Source organism: Otolemur garnettii, unplaced genomic scaffold (genome assembly GCF_000181295.1).
Source record: "Otolemur garnettii isolate 467f Iridium unplaced genomic scaffold, OtoGar3 scaffold00189, whole genome shotgun sequence".
NCBI classification, from domain to species: Eukaryota; Metazoa; Chordata; class Mammalia; order Primates; family Galagidae; genus Otolemur; species Otolemur garnettii.
Genome location: NW_003852584.1, coordinates 2,549,723 through 2,569,471, shown reverse-complemented (window position 1 = coordinate 2,569,471; position 19,749 = coordinate 2,549,723). Strand labels below are relative to the sequence as shown.

General features: G+C 50.6%; 1 protein-coding gene and 1 pseudogene across 1 annotated transcript in view; both read right to left on the bottom strand.

Annotated features, from left to right (window-relative positions):
- The window catches only part of TVP23A (trans-golgi network vesicle protein 23 homolog A), a 34,599-nt gene extending 29,070 nt beyond the window's left edge, over positions 1-5,529 (bottom strand). The window contains exon 1 of the mRNA XM_012812099.2: positions 5,435-5,529. Within this exon, the coding sequence (XP_012667553.2) occupies positions 5,435-5,529 (95 nt within the window). The remainder of the gene's footprint in view (positions 1-5,434) is intronic.
- A 3,406-nt stretch (positions 5,530-8,935) lies between these two features.
- Positions 8,936-19,749, bottom strand: part of LOC100956340 — a 17,719-nt pseudogene continuing 6,905 nt past the window's right edge.

Here is a 19,749-nt window from a genome sequence, read left to right as displayed (position 1 = left end):
GCCCGGCTGGTTTTTTGTTGTTGTTGCCGTTGTCATTATTGTTTGAGCTGGCTGGGGCCGAACTTGAACCTACCAACCCTGGTGTATGTGGCTGGAGCCCTACCCACTGAGCTATGGGTGCCGCCTGGGAATCTGCTTTTAATAAGAACATAGGGGTGTTGCTTAGGAGCTGGACTATTGGGGAACACTGACCTCCCCACCACTGTTCTCTGCTGGTTGTGGCCCTAAGGGGTTTGAAGAGCAGAGCTCCCAGGAGCAGCCCCACCTCTGTTCCCTGGGGCTGGGCTCCCTGCCCCTGGAGCCAGAACAACCTGGAGAAGGGGCACCAGGGCCAAGACAGCCACTGGCCTCAAGATGACCTGGAGGTCAACATCTGGAGTTAGGAGACCTGGCTGGAAACATGACAGGATTATCTTGGGCAGGGGACTTCATCTCTCTGGCTGCAGTTTCCACATCTGTAAAGTGAAGCCACAGTCACAAAGTGTGGGGACACATACCTGGCAGAGATGATGCAGGACTAGAGAAAACACATGCCAAATGCTGTCCTCAGAGCACGGGTGCAGAAAACAGTGGCCCTGGTGGCAGTGGCTATAGTGATCAGCAGAGGGGTCTGAAGTCTGAGAAAGCCCGGTGGGGCCAGCAACACACAGGACAGGACTGGAGCCTCATGTTAGACCCGCCCCTTGCCCTGAGAGGCATCTGTCCTCACGGCAGAACAGACCTGGCCCCACACTGGGTGTACCCAGGACAGATGGCACCTGGGACATAGGTGCACACACAGCTCTTCCCTCTAGAGACCCAAGCAGCCCATGACTAGGAGGCAGGGGCTGGAAAGTGACTTCTGGTGAGTGTAGGTCAGGGAGCTGAAGCCCAAAGGCTGGGGGAGTATGGCCAGGGGCAGGCAGGAGGGATCAGCCATATTGGTCCATGTTGGGCTCTAAGCCAGGTGGAATGTTTGACTCTTTAGCTTTGGACAAAGGGTAGTTGTAATAGAGGGTAAGAAGGGGGTTGAGAGGGATTTGACCAGACCTAAGATCAGAAAAGGCCCCAAGCTGCACCCCATCCTCTCATCAGGGTGGAAATGTAGCCCCCACACCTGCCATTCTCATCCTGGGGTTCCTGTGTGTGGCACTGCCCCCAGATCCCACCAGTCTGCCTGCCCTGGCACCTGGCAACGGCTCATTCCTCCCTAGTCTGAACTGTCATAAATAGCAAATAAAAATAAAGAAAGGAAACTTAATTTGAATTCAAGATAAACGACAGCTAATTCTTTGGTATAAGTATGTCCCACGCAACCTTTGGGACGTATTTATACTAAAAAAATTATTAGTCATTTATCTCAAATTCAGATTTACCCGGATGTCCTGTATTGTCTAGAAGCCCTGGGGCTCCAGGCTAGGGTATGACATAGGAGCTCCCATCCTCCTGTTTGTGAAGCTGCCCTGTGACCCTTAAGCTGCTGTCCATTTCACAGGGACTCCTCCCACCTCTCCCGACTCCTGGTCCTTCTTCATTGCTTACAGCCAAGGTGGGGCATCCAGGAAGGTAAAGCAGAGGGGGCAGGGAAGGAGGAAGTTCCCCTCCTGTAGCTGCCTCCTGGACCCCAGCAACTTTGCCAGTGGTCCATGGAAACCAGTCTTGGACAAACCCAGACAGACCCTGGTCAAATCTTGCCCCAGCTATGCCCAGCCCATTCGTGTGAGCCCAGGAAACAGCATTAGTGAGACATACACAGGGTTCTTGGCTGATATTCTGGCTGTGGGAAGATAAATAAAGCCAAGTTAAAAAGAAAGACACTAGAATTTGTGAAAAGTTCACTAAATGGCCCCAAACAAAGCTGCTCTGTGCAATGTGGAAGCCACAAGTCACTATTGAGCCTTTGAAATGGAGTGAGGCTGAATGGAGACAGGTTGTCAATGTGAAATACATGCCAGAGTTCGGAGATTTAATAGGAATAAAATAGTGAAAAAAAATTTTTTTTGAGACAGAGTTTTACTATATCACTCTTGGTAGAGTGCAGTGGTGTCACAGCTCACAGCAACCTCAAACTCTTGGGTTTAAGTGATCCTCTTGCCTCAGCCTCCCGAGTAGCTGGGATGACAGGCACCCACCACAACACCCGGCTATTTGTTGTTGTTGTTGTTGTTGTTGCAATTGTCGTTGTTTTAGGTGGTCCAGGCTGGGTTCAAACCCACCACCCTCGGTGTATGTGGCCAGTGCCCTGCCAACTGAGCTATGGGAGCCGCCAGTGAAAAAAAAAATAAGATTTTAATTGCTTCCATGTTGTAATGATAATCTTCTGGATATGTTGTTTTAAGGAAAATGTATTAAAATTAATTTTGTCTTTTTGCTTTTTAGGTGTGGCTCCTAGAAAATTTAAAATTACATGGTTCACATTATGTTTCTCTTACTAGAGAGTGATTGGGTAGGTGTTAGAAAGGGGTCAGGGGAGTCCTTTCTCAACTGAACCTCAACATTAAAAAGATTTTATGCACAAATGTAAGCAAATATAAAAGTTCAGCATCATAATAAAACACTGTGTACCCATCATCGAGTTAAAATTCTCAATGGACAGCCTATCCTTTCTCATGGATGCATTCCCTACTTCCCCATCCACTGACTTTGAAGCAAACGTTTTATCATTTCGTCTTAACATTTCAGTAGGTAGCTCTAAAAGTGGACTCAAGAAACAAAGCGGCAAGTGATTCCACTCCGAGGTATGCACCTGAGAGACCAAAATGTGTTCACCCACAACCTTGTTCATGAATGCTACTACGGTAGTATCATTTGTAGCTGCCAAAAGGTGGAAACAGGCCAAATGTTCATCAATGGAAGAATAGAAGAGCAGAATGTGACCCGTGCATAGTGTGGAATATTATGATTTATTATTCATAAAAAGGAATGAAGCACTCACGCAGGCTACAGCACAGATGAGCCTTGAAAATATCATGCTGAGAAAAGAGGTCAGCCGGGAAAGGCCACGTGTTCTTTAATTCCATTTATATGACACGCCCAGATTAGGCAGTTGCAGGGGGTCACCAGAGACTGGGGGCGGGAGGGAGAGCAGAGTGGAGGGGAACTGCTCATCAGCAGACAGTTTCTTTGTGGGGTAATGAAAATGTTCTGAAATTAGTGGTGATGATTGACCTTATGAATATACTAAAAATCATTACATGTTACACTTTTTTTTTTTTTAAACTCATTCTGTCACCCTGGATAGAATGCTGTAGCATCATAGCTCACATCAACCTTAAACTCTTGGATCAAGTGATTCTCCTGCCTCAGACTCCCAAGTAGCTGGGACTGCAGATGCCCACCATAATGCTCAGCTAGATTTTTTATTTTTAGTAGAGATGGGGATCTTGCTCTTGCTCAGGCTGGTCTTGAACTCCTAAACTCAAGCAATCCTCCTGTCTAAGTCTCCCAGAGTGCTAGGATTATATGTGTGAGCCACTGTGCCCAGCTAATTTCTTAAACCTGGAAGCCTCTTGCCCGTGCTTTTTTCTTGTTTGCTGAAGGAGCCAGGGCCCTCTGTCCTTTGCCTCTTCTTCCCGCAGTCTGTGTTAGGGTGGTGGCATCCCTGAGATGGAAAACCCCATATTCTCAGCCTGCCTGAAACAAATGTGTCCTATCTTGCATCCTGAGAAACCCACCCTACCTTACCCTACCCTACGAGTTGGTAGTTGTCAAGATGACAGAAAACTTGCCACAGAAATGCCACTGCAAGTTTGAGGCTCAGCAGGAACCAGGGAGAGAGATAAACACAAGGGCTGGGCCTTTTCTGCAAACTGTTAGCTGGATGAATGGTAGCAGCTAGCCCAGAGTTCAAAAGGTTCTCCACAAGCAAGGCCCTGCCCTTAGGCATTCTGAACTGATTACTCAGCTCACTGAGCAATTGCTAGCAGTGCCCTGTGCTCAAGTGAAAGGAAGAAATGGGACTCTGTCCTCTGCCAGGCGGTTTCTACCTTCATTCTCCCATTGGGTGGATGCTAAATTCTCACCCAGGGAGAGACTGTGGCAGGACCTGCTGCCCTCTGCAGGCTGGCTGTAGCCACTCTGTTCCTGGCACACTGGCCAGGCACAGCCCATCCTCAGAAACTGCGCCTTCCCCCTCCTCAGGGCCTTTGCACGTGCTGTTTCCCCTGCATTGATGCTGCCCCACAGCGCATGCTGATTTTTTCACAGGGCTAGAAACATAGCCGCTCTGAGTGGCCCTTTGTAACCTTCTCCCTAACATGCCATCGACTACTACCTTTACATTTTAGCTGTTTCTGTTTTGAGTTCTTGAGAGGCTTTTCACAGCTCTCTCATCTCTTTTCTGTTTTTTCCCATATTTGGTCATTCTCATTCTCTCTTGTCAGCACAGTGAGGGTAGGACCCTGTGCAAAAATAATATGGCTGGGTTCCCTGATTCTTATTTGCTAGACCTGGCAACTTCACCACAGAGAAAGGAGGGCCATTGTCAGGTGCCGGGTAGGCAGATTTTAGGGCCTAGTGGGATCTGGGAGGGGGCTGTGACTGCCAACCATGGCAACGCCAGGCTAAAGGTGAGAGGGGGCTGCTGGCTCTGGCATGGCAGGTATGGAGGCTGCTGCTTCCACTCTGCCCAGTGGGAGAGACAGGGTTCCAGTCCAACATCTGACCACAACCCACCCCACCCCCACCTGGCTGCTTAACTAACCCTCTTGTACCAATTGCCCTTTGCCTGCAGGATAAAGAACCTCTGTGTGACTTGGAGCCCGGCCTGGTTTGCAGGTTGCTTACTGCCCTGGGGCTCTGTTTCTCCACCTGTAATGTCCTAATGATGCCAGCCCCTCCCTCAGAGGGTGGTGTAAGGATCAACTGTGAATCTGTGAAAGGTGATTGACACAGTGCCAGGCCCGCCGGAGGTGTGCAGTGAATGTCATTGTGTCTCCTGCCTGTGGCCTTGTCTTATGGCCAGATCGTCCTGAGTTTTCCCTTTCTGAGGCTCTGTGCTGCTTCTGGTCCGTGCTGGAAGCCTGTGCCCAGTTCGAGTCTGTCTTTCCCTGGTTGGGAAGGTCCAGTACCAGCTGGGCACTCCCCTGAGGGGAAGTTCCAGACCAGGAATTTCCTGGTTGGGCTGTGGCCTAGATCCTAGACCCTTGAGAGGGACTGAACAAAATACTTCACAAACTGCTGTTTGGTTTTTTTATGTTTTGGGAAGTAGGGAGGGGAGTAGCTGCCTCTCAGCTGTGCCTGTGGAGCCTTTGTCCAGCTGCTCACAGGAAGAACTGAGTGTGGGCTGGAAAGAGACCACTGAGCTTTGATGTGCCCCCTCACCAGGGCTTAGAGGAGTTGGCTAACAGGCCAGAGAAAGCCTCTCATTGCTCAAGGGCAATAGGACATAGGGCGGAAATGTCCAGCCAGCAGGGCCTTTTCCACAGGCAGCTGGGAAGGTGGCAGTGTTTGTTACCCAACAGGCAGGATGCTCCTGGACCCTTCAGTCTCCTCTTGCAGCAGGCAGAACTCAGCAGGTCCTTCCCGCAGGTCCAGTGCTGCGAAGGTCATGATGCTGGTCTCCCCCACTCTCCCCAGCAACTGGAGGTCCAATGGGCTGTCCCTACAGGAAGAGGTGCCCTCACCAGGTCCTGCTGAGCTGGGACCTGCCAGCCTTTCCTTCTTCACCCCCTGCCACCCATGGTCTGACCACTCAAGCCCTTCCTACCTCAGGGCCTTTGCACTTGCTGTCTCCCTGCCAAGGAGCCTTTTCTCTCCTGATTTGGTCAGGGCTGAAATATGAAGTCTCCTCCCAATGGGTCTCTCCTGAAACCCAGCTCATGTCCCACCATTTGTTCAGTCCTTCTCAAGGGTCTAGGATCTAGGCCACAGCCCACCATGTCTGTTCCCTTTCTAGCACTTTCTACGATCATTAATTCTCTTGTTTTTTTTATTGGTTTGAAAAACTTTCTCTTCCCCATGCCCCTACTAGGTTACTATCTCCATAAGTGGACTACTTCTTCTGTCCACTAAGCACATGCTGGGTACACCAGTGGCATTCAACCAGCATACAGCAAGTGTACTCATTTGAAGAGGTGAATGACCCAGAAATGTGCCCCGCAGTGAACCTCTGCCTAGTCCACAGACAAAGACCTCACAGCTCAGGGACACAGAGCCCTGGGTCCTTTCCTGGGGGCCCTGGTCTCAATCCAGGTCTCTCTAAGACACATAGCATGTGCACACACACACACACACACAGAGCCACCTCCCAGATCAGGCCTGTGCCCCTCATCCCCCAAATACCCTGCCCTGAATGTCAAAATCAAGGGCATATCAAGCCATGAGGTTTAGAGCCCAGCGCACCTGCTATCAACGGCCTGGCCCTCCACCCCCAGGAGGCTGTGATGGGGTGTGGGGCAGGGACTAGGTTGCTCCAGAGCCAGTCTGGAAGCACAGGCTTGTCTGGCATCACAGAGGAGGAGCCCAGGCTAGGGCTGGGTGCCATCCTGGGAGGTCTGCCAGCAGTCAGGGAGCCACCACTTACGGGAAATGCTCCACTGAGAAGAAACGGTGCTGAGTTGTTTTGACTGGGCCTGGCCGCTGTCCAGACTGGGCCAGGAAGCCTTACACCACAGGGCCAGCCCACACTCAGTTCTTCCCATGAGCAGCTGGACAAGGGCTCCACAGGCACAGCTGAGAGGCAGCTTCTCCCCTCCCTACTTCCCAAAACACAAAAAAACCAAACAGCAGTTTGTGAAGTATTTTAATGTATTGGGAGGCAGCCAAGTGCTAAGAGCAGATCTTGCAGTCATTTGCTTGGGTTTGAAGTTCAGCTCCACCTCTTATCCACTGGGGGAAATATAAGTACTTGGACAGGCTACAAAACCTCTCTGAGCCTCAGTTCTCTTGAGGGAAATGAGAACCATGGTACTTGCCTCTGAGGGCTGTTGAAAGGGTATACAGGAGTTAATGCTCTGTCACATGCTCAGCACACTCCTTGCACATAGCAAGGGTTTGCTAAATAAGTTACATCAATCTGCCGCAGTTGCCACCCCAGTTGTCAGGAAAGGTGCATGAGATGGTACCCATTTTATAGATCGAGAGACTGAGGCTCAGTGAAGTTCATAAGAAGGTGCACACAGCTAACCAGTGGTAGAATCATGCGTAGATCTCAGGTCTCCTCCTGCCTACTGCTCACAGGTTTTCCCAACATAGAAAGCTGGGGCGTGTGGACTCTGCCAAGCCCACCCTTACCTTGGGGTTGTAAATCGCCAGCCCAAAGGCCAAATCTAGTGTCCAGACATCTTTGAGTTGGACTTATATAGTTTAAAAGAAAAAAACAAAAATTAGAGTGCATGGAGTTGACTGCCAATATTTAAAAATCAATTGTTAGTTTTATTGCTTTTTTGAAATCCACATTTCCATGTCTCTTGAGAAACTGGACGCTTAGGGTGGGAGCTGAGCCCTACTGCCATCCTTTGGTTGGGGCTTCAGACTCCGGTTCACCATTTCCATTCTCTCTGACCTGGCAATTTTGCCACAGTTCCTTTTAACCCACTGCCTTATGTGGGAGTCCCAGGAGGCAGAATTCCACCCGGCGACAAGGGTGCATGAGACCATTAGGGGTTAGGCAGGGTTACCACCAGGGAGAAGGAGGTGGGCCAAGAGAGAGGAAGGCCGAACAGGGGCACAGTACTAGGCAAACGGCTCACAGAAGATGTATTTGTTTCCTACGGCTGGCATGACAAAGCATCTCCAGCTGAGTGGCTTAAAAATCAGAAATTCATTATCTCACAGTTCTGGAGGCCAGAAGTCCAAGGTCAAGGAAGTCACTCAGTGCCTGACTACTGTGGTATATGGCCACACACCTTCTGAAAGCTTTAAGGAAGGGTCTGTCCCAGGGCCTCTCCTAGCTTCTGGCAGTTCCTAGTCTTGTGGTGGTACAATCCCCTTCTCACATGACCTCTCCCTGTGTGCATGGCTGTGTTCAAATTCCTCTTTTTATGAGGACACCAGTCATATTGGATTGGGGACCTACCCTAATTCAGAATTATCTCATCTTAACTAATTAACATCTGTAATGACCCTGTGCCCCAATAGGAATAGCAATGAAGACTTCAACATATGAATTTTGAGGTGGTGGGGGCACAATTCAGCCTGTACCTGGGAGTAAATGTGGCTTAGCCCACAGGGGCCTCTGGAGACACCTCAGAATCTCCTGTGGTGGTGTTGGGGGGGGGGAGCTGAGGAATTTATACTACTCCACCCATCTGCCTCTTCCCACTGGCTCTGGCACATATGGGCAAAGCTAGTCCCAGAATGGTGGAGTTTGTCCCCTAGTTATGGGGCACAGGGGCTGCTGTTGGGAGTGAAGGTTCACTGGGACCGTCCCAGGCACGAAGATAGGAGGCACCTGCCAACAACTGCTATGGAGACGCTGTGGACAGAGTCTCCACATCTGCCACCCACTTACTTGGTGTGGCTTTACTAGCAGGGCATCCCTAAATGAGTCGCTGGTCTGTCTGTCTTCCTTTCTCTCTATCCAGGCCCCATCAGCCAGGACTGGAGCTGCCACGGAGGAGAATGGGCGACACCACCCTCCTGCGTCTGTGTACATGCTGACTCGGCTGCGGTGGGTACTGACAGCAGGCGCAGGCAGCCAAGTCCTCACGTCTGCCAGCCTCAGCCATCTACAGAAGCCCAAGGAGAAATGGGCCCTGGCTGGAATACTGCCCCCATTGGTGCTCAGGATGTCCAAACAACTCATGAAATGCACCATCTATGTGCAGAGAGGGGTGCCAGAAATGAGGCCACCTGGGAGAGGACAGGGCTCCTAGAGTGTCTGTTAGACTCAGTGCAGAAGCTGGGGCACAGCATGCAGCAGTGCCAAAATCAGTCGCCAGGTTGCCGCCTTGGCACTTAGGTGTCTGTGTGCAGTGCCCGAGTTCCCAGGCATCCTCGCCAGTGGCACCTGCTATCAGGATAGCACAAAGAAGGAGGCAGCAGCTGTCTGGGAATGCACAGACTTCTTCTCCAGCAGAAGCCCGGGACTGGTGGTGGTGACAGCCTCATCCTACAAGAGCACCAGGCTTGAGCTAGAAGTCCCAGCGTGGCTAGCAATGACGGAAGGGACGTCTGCGCCTTGTCCAGCTCTGCAGATGGTGGCAGCAGTAGCATGGCCTTGGCAGCACCCTCTGCTGCAGCCACGGTGGTTTCGAACACTTGACTCTAAACCCACCAGTGGTTTAGGATGGCCAAGGCCAGTGGAAATGGAGGGGACATGCTGGCAGTGCCAGTGCTTGTGGAACCACCTCATGGGACACTCACACCTCAAGGTCCCTTAGAGACGAGTGAACCCTGGGCCATATACCACAGGAGTCAGGCACTGAGACTCCTGGTATCAGACAAACTGGGTTCAAATCCTGGCTCTGCCACAGCTTGGGGCGTGAATTACAGCATGAATTAATCTAGGCAGTCCCAGGGTTATGAAAGAGACGGGTAACAGCTTCTTCTTCAGTTGAACTTGTGTGTAAATTGGAACAGGTGCACCCACCTGTAATAGCCTCTGTTTGTAAGTGCGTGTTGTATGTCAGTCAGATGTTTGTAACTTGGGACTGCCTGTACACTTTACATTTTCTAACATAATTAGAAATGTATCTCTTGCTCATGAATTAGTACTGGGTTGGTGTTGAAGGTGGCAGGGCAGTTGTCTTTCGGAAGAAGCTGCTCTTTCTATCTGGGGGCTCCACTGTGCCCACTGCTGCCTTCCATATCCAGAGGTGGAAAAGGAAAGAAAGTACAAAGGGGTAGACCAGTTCCCATGGGATCTGGAAGAACACGGAGGCGCTGGGGAGGACCATGGCACGTGGCCGCCCCCCAGCAGGGGCGCTGGGAAATAGAGGCCAGCCTTGAGCTCAGCCACAGTCCTGTTTTCACAGAGGACGAAGAAAAGGGATTTCAATGGCTACCTCTTAGTGTCTTCCACAAGGTGAATTCCCATCTCTGTGGTTCCATCTCCTCCACTCTGAAAGGGGAATAAAAACAGCCCTTCCTTGAACAAGGAGCTTAGCACAGTGCCTGGCAGAGGGGATGCACCTTTGGGAAACAGGTGTCCAGTTTACGGGGCCTCTGTAGTCCCCTCCCTACCTTGGTGTTCTTGATTATATTTGGGGAAGGAAACTGAACCAGGCCATACTTCTTGGCACCCAAACTCATGGGGTCTGTGTACACAGCTATTTGGCACATTAACTGAGAGGTGACCGCACTTGGATTCCATCTGGGGAAACCCAAGCTTCTGCTGTTATGGGACTTTCTCAGATCTTGGGACAGACATTCAGTGTGAATGCTGAGTCAGCACGTGTGGCCAGTTACAGAAAATTGCCAGTCATTTCCTGCTTCCCGGAGCCTGGAATGACATAACCAGCTGGCCCAGGGCTGCTTGGACATTACCAAGATATCTTGAAGGTGGAATTTTCATTTCTCTGGTCTTCATACTCTAAGACATGGCATTCATAATTCATAATTTTAGTTCAGTTTACTTTGGGAAAACCCAACCACACAGTGGAGACCTTGAGAAAGGCCCCACCCTGCATTCTATGGGGCCAGGCATGGCCACTTCTGCCTGTGTGTCCACCACAGCCAAGAAACCCTCGCCCAGCTCACAAGTCACCACCCTTCTGAAGGACACTGGGCAGGGCCTGTTGGCCTCATTCTCTAGATGGGAAGCTGAAGCCCAGGGAAGGGAAGGGACTGGTCAAGGCCACCCAGCTGGGTGACACCATCTCTCCTCTGTCCTTCTGTGCCTCTCCCTACATTCTATCTGACAGTAACTGGATTCTGGGGACACCTGCTCAAATCCACAATCGAATCTCAGCTCTAAGTCACAGGGTCCTGGAGACTCTTTCTGTCTCAGCTCCTGCCACCTGCCCCTCCCTTCCCAGCTCAGGCCACACTGCCTGCCACTCTTGGTGGCAGCTCTTGGAACACATCAAGCTCTCTGCTGCCCTGGGGACTTTGCCCTTTGCATCCCCTTAGCCTGGTATTTTCCCAGGATGCCTGTCACCTGACTGGCTCTTTCATACCCTGAGGTCGTGGCTCAGATGTCACTCCCTGGAGCTGCAATGGTCAATACTCCACCAGGACCATTCTGGTCCCTCCAAATACCTCCAGCTCTTTGCCTGGGAACTTTCCAGAAGTCTCTGGGCCTGGCTGCAGAGGCTAAAGGGGCCGAGGTGGTGAAACCTCCAGAAACCCTCAACCAATGACTTTCCAGATTGACTTCTGAACACCCAGTCCCCTCTGCCTCAGGTGGATGACTCCAAGGCTCTTGTTCTACAGAGGGTCCCAGTGGTCTGGCAGGACTGAGCTCCAGGTGCCTACAGAGGTGACCTGCTCAGTTGTGCTCCCCCAACTGGCCTTTCCCCGCCTCACACTGTCTCTGCCAGCACTTCCTGTCTGCACTCCAGTACCCCCACCTCAGAGTTCTGGGACAAACCCACCATAGCTATAGTGGGTTGAACTATTGCCCCTAAAAATATATGTCCACACTATTTTCTAACTTAATTAGAAGAAGAATCTCTTTTATTTTGGTGGGGGGAGACAGAGTCTCACTCTGTTGCCCAGTCTAAAGTGTTGTGGCATCAGCCTAGCTCACAGCAACCTCAAACTTCTAGGTTCAAATGATCCTCCTATCTTAGCCTCCTGACTAGCTGGAACTATAGGTATCTGATGCTACACTTGACTCATTTTTCTATTTTTAGTAGAGATGAGGGTCTCACTCTTGCTTGGGGGGTCTTGAACTCTGAGCTCAAGGAATTCACCCACCTTAGCCTCCCAGAGGGCTGGGATATCAGGTGTGAGCCACTGTACCTGACCAAGATTTCTGTTGTTTTAAGCCACCTGGTTTGTGGCCGTTTGTTATGACAGCCCTAGCAAACAAATGTGTTATCTAAGTAGCTCTATGCCCCACGTACCCCAGTCATAATCACTGCACCGACTTCGTTCATAATCGTTGGCAAGTATCTAGCTGGTTTCTTTGTTTACCATCTGTTTCCCCCACTCTTTGCCGTGTCCCCCTACCCCAGGTCCCCAACCCAGGGACAGCAGCGGCTCCATAGTGGGCCCCTACAAGTCATTGATGAGCCCAGTCAATGGGAATGAGCCCACTCTGATGGTCCTTCTCCCTCCCTCTCAGCTCAGCAACTTTGGGAACTAGAAGAGAAAGATCTACCCCCACCTAACCCTTGGCCTGGCCTCATCCCCACCAAGGAGAAGCTCTTGGCCCCACCTGCACATTGACTCCCTGGGAGGTTTTATTTTTTCTCTCACTAGATACACGTTCAGCCCCAACCTAGAGTGGGTGGGTGAATGGGTCTGAGGTGGGACTCTGGCAGCAGCATCCTTGAATGGCTGCCCAGGAGATGCCAGTGCACAGCAAGAACTGCCGGTTTAGGGGTCAAGGTGGGGAAGAACTAAGACAGGACCCAAGTGCCAGGGCCACCAGCCATCCCAATGTACCCAGATGTTTGTGATGCAGGACTTGTGGTGCTATAATAGAGACAGTCCTGGGCAAACCCAGGTGACCCTAAGTGTTCCCCAAGCCACCTGGACGAGGATCCATCCATCCTCCCAATGGCCCCTGCCCCGCCCACCTCTAAAGGTCAAGTCCTTTGGGATCTCTGCTGCCTTGAGGAGAGGCCCAGGACTGGCTGCTCCAGATCTGGGATGTCAGAATAGAGGGGAAGGGTCCCAGGGGCTCAGGTAACTGATGCCGAAGAAGAGCGGGCAGCCCCACCGCCACCCCCAGGTGGGTGCGGTTCCAGCGGAGGGAGCTGGATTTTCCCACATGGTTTGCGGCGCTGCCTACTCATTGTGAGAGTCTTCTGGGGTCAGGCTGGATTTGTTTCCACCTCAGTATTCCCCACCTGGGCCCAGCTTATAATAGGTGATCAGTAAATAGAGGTGCCATGAATAAAGGCATGCAAGAAATCATGTCAGCTGAACAACAAAGCCTCCTCCATCCTCCCCCATTCCTCCTGCTCTGCGGCAGCGTCAGACACAAAGAGATGCTCCACACATGTTTGTTGATTGAACAAAAGAAAACATTTTAAAAAATTTTTTTCAGACAGAGTCTCACTCTGTCACCCTGGGTAGAGTGCCATAGCATCGTCATAGCTCACAGCAACCTCAAACTCTTGGGCTCAAGAGATCCTCTTGCCTTAGTTTTTCTATTTTTAGTAGAGACAGGGTCTTGCTCTTGCTCAGGCTGGTCTCAAATTCCTAAGCTCAAGTAATCCACTTGCCTCGGCCTCCCAGAGTGCTAGGATTACAGGGGTGAGCCACCGTGCCCAGCCGACAAAAGAAAACTGGCAGCTTTTCCAAAGGGGCTTCTTTCTCATTCCAGAGTCTGTTACCCTGTTGGGGTTTGGGAGGGCTTTCCATCACAAAGCTTGGTCTGAATGTTCGTTCATTCAACCACATGAATAAAGTTAAACTTTTCTCTGTTTTTCTGTTATACTACATGTATGGCAATAACTACTAGCTGATCCTAATACATGTATCTTCTTACTTTGAAAGAGAATTTTTAGCTGGTTCATGGCCCAGTTAACTAAAGACCACCTTTCTTGACCTCCCCTAAAGTTAGTGTTGCTATGTGACCAAGCTAGTAGAGTGAATGGTGCCACTTGGGAGTTATGCCTGTCCCTCTGGTGGAATGAAATCCTGATGACAGGAGCTGAAGCAGCCGTGTCGGGTCATGAGGTAGAAGCCATGAGGAAAGATAGGGAAGCCACAAAAGAGAAACCCTGGATCTCTGCATCGAAGAGCCTCCTTGGCTGTTCTGCATGTCTTACAATTGGACTGTTCTACAACAGAGAATATAATCCTACACTGGTCTTAGTGACAGCAGTCATCACTATATCTTATTTTATTTTGCACTGTGCAAAAATGGGGATGATTTAACTTAAGATGTTGGTTCTGACCATGTTTAGGGAAGCACCTTAAGGAGATAGGCAGTCACCCAGGCCCTGGAGGAGCAGAGACTGGGCATGATGAGAGGCTCCCAGGCTAGCCAGGCAGAGAAAGGGGCCTTCCACATCAAGACATTAACCATAAAAACCACAGTTTCTTTAGGAGCCCCAATCTAAAAGCTACGTGCTCCAAAAGACGTGCTGCTTTGTGCCAGATGCTTCTCTCAGGGCCCAGAGAGGTTAAGCAACTTGACCAAGATTCCATTGGTACATGACAGAGCCACAAAGCCTGCACTTTCTTCTGAACCACACTGCCTCAGATCCTGGGGCTAAATAATGAGATACCACTACACACCTGTTAGAACGGCCAGAATCCAGAACACTGGCATCATCAAATGCTGGCAAGGATGCAGAGCAACAGGAGCGCTCTCATTCATTCCTAGCACAGCCACTGTGGAAGACAGTCGCAGTTTGTAACAAACTAAATTTACCCTTGTACAATCCAACGGTTATATTTCTTGGTGTTTACCCAGATGAACTGAAAACTCATGTCTGCCCAAAACCCAGTACATGGATGTTTATTGCAGCATTATTCATGAAGGCCAAATCTCGGAAGCAACCAAGATGTCCTCCAGTGGCTGAATGAATAAACAGAACTGTGTTGTATCCAGACAGTGGAGTATCATCAGCAGCACAAAGAAACGAGCATTCGAGCCATGAAAAGACATGGAGGAACCTTAAAAGCATGTTAGTAAAAGGGGTGTTTGATTCCAATTATTTGATGTTTTAGAAAACGAAAAACTATGGAACAATACAAATACCAGTGGTTGGCCAGGTGTCAGGGGAGAGGGCGAGATGAGTAAGGAGAGCAGGGCGGGGGGTGGGCAGGGAAACTGCCCTGTGTAATGCTGTAATGATGGACACTCGTCCTTTCACATTTGTCCAGACCCATAGAATGAACAGCACCATGAGTGAGCCCTAATGGAAGCCACAGGCTTGGGGTGATGGCGTGTCAGTGGAGGGCCAACAGTAGTAATGACTGTTCCAGTCTGGTGGGGACATTGACAGTGGGCAGCTGCGCATGTGTGGTCCAGAGGGCTTAGGGGAACTCTCTGTAGCTTCCACTTAATTTTGCTGTGAACATAAAACTTCTCTACAAGATAAAATATATTTTAAAAAATATTCAGGGGCTCAGTTTGAGAAGCAAGGTCCTGGCAGTGGTCCTGGATTCTGCCCTCACTGCCGGTTAGGGGTGTCCCAGTGTTGTGGGGGAGGGGCAGTGTTGGAGGTGGGTAGCCCAGGCTTGCCTGCCTTTGAGGAGCAACGGGTGACTCTTGGCAGACTCAGGGGCAGTTGTCCCTGAAAAGCACAAGGTTAATGTCAGCCTTCTCTGGGGTATATTCAGGGGCTTGGTGTGTTCAAGTTGGAAATCTTAAGAGTTTCTCCCAGCCCAGGTTTCTCAGCTGTGGTGCTGTTGACATTCGGAGCTGGATAACTTGATGTTGTGGAGTCTGTCCTGAACGTCGTAGGACCCGGCATCCTTGGCCGCAGAGGTGCCAGAAGCACCTTCCCTTTCTGTTATGACAACCCACAATGCCTGCAGACAAAGCCAAACGCCCCTGGAGGGCACAGTGCTCCACTTGAGAACACATCCCTCACCACTCTGTGTGTTCTCTCCAGGCAGGGAAAGTGAGGCCCGTGGTGGGCTTACCCAGAGCTTCACGGCACCTCAGAGCAGCCCGAGCAAGGTAGAGGGGCAGCTGCTCTGCCTGCGTTCCTTGGCAGGTGAAAGCCCAGTACACACTGAGTGTCCACAGGCTCCTTCAACCTGTGTGGGTTGAGAGGGAGGCAGTGCGGAAGACCAACAGCCCAGCTCCCTGGCCGTGAGGAGGGGTCAACCTCAGCTGCTCGTCACCTGATTTGGTTTCCTTTCTTTCCTGGGTTTTTCCCACATAAACTATTCCCACCCACATCCTGATCACGGCATCTGTTTTTAGGGAACCCAATGGTTGGGCCCCATCTTGCTATATATCCTACCCTCACTATTCTCTGCACCAGCTTGTGACCCTGAGTCTTCCCAGGCCTGAGAAGCTGGCAGGGTTCTGTGTTTGCCCAATGGCTGGGTCACCTGGTGGGCACCAGTGCATCCCTGCAGGCTGTGGCTGTCTATGAAGCATCTATTCTCATCAGTCTGGTTACCTGTCTAATGCTGATACCTTGCTGAATTTCTAATAACAGCTTTATTGAGATATAATTCCCACACCATACAACTCATTCATCTACAAGTCAATAGATTTTATTTTTTTATTTTTATTTTTTGAGACAGTCTCACCTTGTCATTCCTGGTAGAGTGCTGTGGCATCACAGCTCACAGTAACCTCAGACTCTTGGGCTTAAGTGATTCTCTTGCCTCAGCCTCCCGAGTAGCTGGGACTACAGGCACCCACCACAATGCCTTTTTTTTTTTTTTTTTAAGATGGGGGCTTGCTCTTCTTCAGGCTGATCTCGAACTTGTGGAGCTCAGGCAATCCACCCACCTCAGCCTCCCACAGTGCTAGGATTATAGGCATGAGCCACCATGCCCAGCCTTCAATAGCTTTTAGTATATTAATAGAGTTCCCCAACCTTCACCATAATCAACTTTAGAGCTTTTTTGTTTGCTGAAGGATATCTCGCATTGCTTAGCTATTATTCCCAAAACTCCTCTCTGGATTGCCCATTCTGGAAATTTTACGTACTAGTACATGGAATTATATACTACGTGACCTTGTACAATATGTCTGCGTTCTTTCACTTAGCATAATGTTTCCAACAATCCATGTTACAGCAGGGATCGGTATTTTAGGTCTTCTTATTGCCAAACAAATACGCCTTTGTATGGGCAGGCCACATTCTAATTATCCATCGGCAGCTGATGGACATTTGGGTTGTTTCCACTTTTTGGCTACTCCAACTAATGTTGTTATGGGCGTTTGGGTACCAGTTTTGAATGGCCGACTACTTTTCATTTCTCTTGGGTGTATATCTAAGTGTGAAATTCCTGGGTCCTATGGTTACCTTACAAACCTTTTGTACCTTTTGAGGAACTGCCAGACTGTTTTCTAAAGCGGTTCTAAATTTTTTAAAAAATTTTTTTACAGAAGCGTAAAATACACACAGAAAAGAGCAAAATTAAAAATGTCCAAACTGAGCAGTCCCAATGAACCAGCACCCAGTCCCAGAAACAGTCCCCTTGTAGCCACCTCCCTCAAGGGGAACCACTGTCCTGCCATCGATTCCAGTTTCCATTTCCTTTCTGGATTTTGAATATTCTCTGAGTGAGGGTTGGCAGCCCGTCACACACTTGCTTCCCAGCACAAGGGTCCCCTCAAGGCTCAGAGGACACCCCCCTCCCCCCGGGCTATTCCTGTTGTTTCTCTGTTTCTCTCTGTTTATCATAGTGGCCTGACCTGGCAGCTGCGAGGAGGCAGCCCTGGGAAGCCCTTTCCTCCTCTCTTGTCCCCTGGGAGGCAGCAGGAAGGCCAAGGAGAGGGGCCGCCTCAGTGTGGGCACTGGTGAGAGAAGGAGCCCCCTCCCAGTGCTCCTGGGTGGGAGGGTATGGAGCTTCCCCCTCGAAGCCCCTCACGCTGTCCCACCTGCTGGGAGTTTTAGGGGATTTCTGGAGGTTGCAGAACCAGGGAGACATTTTCTAGAGTTCCCGATTGCAGCCTGATTGTACAAGGCTGGAAACTGAGGTCTGGACTTGGGTTTGGACTGCTTCCCTGGCTGGGATTAGGGCACAGGTACACTCCAGATCGTCAACAGCACTTCGAGGTCCATGTGGCCTGACTGTGTGTGTCTTCATCTGACGTCAGAACTCACCTTTAGAGCTGGACAGCTTAGGTATGGTTGGACACAGCAAGGAGGGCGTGGGGACTATGGCCCTCTCAGGAATGCCTCAAGGTAAACTGATGGCAGGACTGCTATTTATGCAGGGAGAGGCCGAAGGAAGCAGGTGTGCTGGTGGCTTCTTTTGTTCTCTGGAGGGGCTCTGCTCCCTTCCCTGTCCTTCCCCACTTGCATTGGGCACAGGGGCTCACCGCAGGAACCCCAGCAGCAGGCAGGCCCAGTGCCAACAGGGGGTCCAGGCAGGAGACTGCAGAGTGGAAGGGAAGGAGTCTGTGGTCTCCATACCTCTGGCTCTGTCCCTCAACGGTAAGCAAAGCCCTACACTAGCTAAAGAACTGAGAGCCAATGTCAGTCAGTAAAACTACTGCAATAGGGGAGTGTCTGGCATGAACCAAGCTTCATTTTCCCAAAATAAAAGGCTGGGGGCTTTGAAAGGCTAGAGTGGGCTAAGGGTAAGGCAGTAAGGAGCATCAAGGGTCCACCTGACCCTTTCATCCATGTGAGGAGGCCACTGGGATTTGTTAAAGGAGTTAGTCTGGAGGAGAAGCAAACTTTCCTATCTCTGTGACCTGGGCATAGCCTGGAGCAAGACCCCCAAGGCCAAAGTTAGCCTTTCCTCTCCCACAGGGACTGGGAACTCCAAGCAGATTTAGCTCTCTGAATCTTTGCATTTCAAAGAGATCTTGAGGAAACTGTTTGGGGTGCTGGGTTTATATCTCAAGGGGCAGAGAAGGATATTGAGTACAGGGTTTCTAAAGTAACAGTTCTAAGGTGGGGCTTAGGGGCCTGTCGATCAGGGTGAGGCTGGAACTAGCAGTAAATTCTCCTAGCGGTGTGAGCGTTCTCAGGCAGGTATTTTAGGCGGGCCTGGGGTCATCTTAGCAACGCAGTCTTAAGACTGTGGCTGTTAGAAACCATTTAGAGTTTGCCCAATCTCTTGGTGCAGAGATTTGGACAGGAGATGCTGAGAGTTCTGCACACCTCACCTGCCTGAGGCTGCTATAGGCTTCACGCCCAGTAAGACTCTCCTTTTGTCATTATTATGGTTGCAAGTGAAGGACTGTGGGCCCCCCGGGGTGATGGAGCCACAGAGGTGGGAGCCTGGGCCCCTGACTCAGGTATGGAGGAGGCCTGATTCAACTTTCTATCAAGGAGAAATCAGCTGCTCTCACGGTAAGCCCCTGAGCCCCCAGGGGCTGCTTGTTGCAACAGTTGATGTTACTGACCCTAACTTGTGATGTCCCTGACTTCTAGGAAGCCTGTTAGACTACTTATGTAGCGTGTCTATGCTGAGGCCTCCTGTGTTCTGACCAGGGCCTCTCTGTGCTCCGTGTTCTGCAGATGCTGATGGCAGCAGGGCCCAGCAAGGGCCTGGATGGAATGACAAAGGTGGTCTTCGCACATTTCCATCTTGTCCCTTCCCCACCCTGGTCTCCGGGAAACTAATGCCTTCGGCTAGAAGGTTGATATGTTACCCTGCTCAAGAGACAATTTGTAGGTTTAACAGTGAAGGCTCAGATAGTAGGAATTCAGGGAGACAACTTTCAGCTTGAGCATTCTCTCTCTTAAAATCACTCCACCTCCTGGCTGCACACGGGGCAGGTCCTGTCTCCAGCCCTCCATTGCTGTAGAACTGACTGCAGCCTGCTGTTGCTGAGTTGCCCCCATGCCTGTAGCTTCCATACCCAGCACCAGCATTCATATAGCCTCTATGGTTGGCGCCACCAAATCCTCATCCTCGCCTGCAGATATCCCCTCCTGGTCCCTGCCCTCGGAGGTTAGGGGGTGGGGGGACTTCACTGTGCATGGGGCCTCCCATGCCAAAGCCAGGGCTATGAGGCTGAGCAGCAAATTTCCACCCACCTCTGACAGGTACTGGGGCTCTCTTCTTTTTGTTAGCATCAAGCACAAGAGGGGTGTCAGGAAAAAGCTTTTC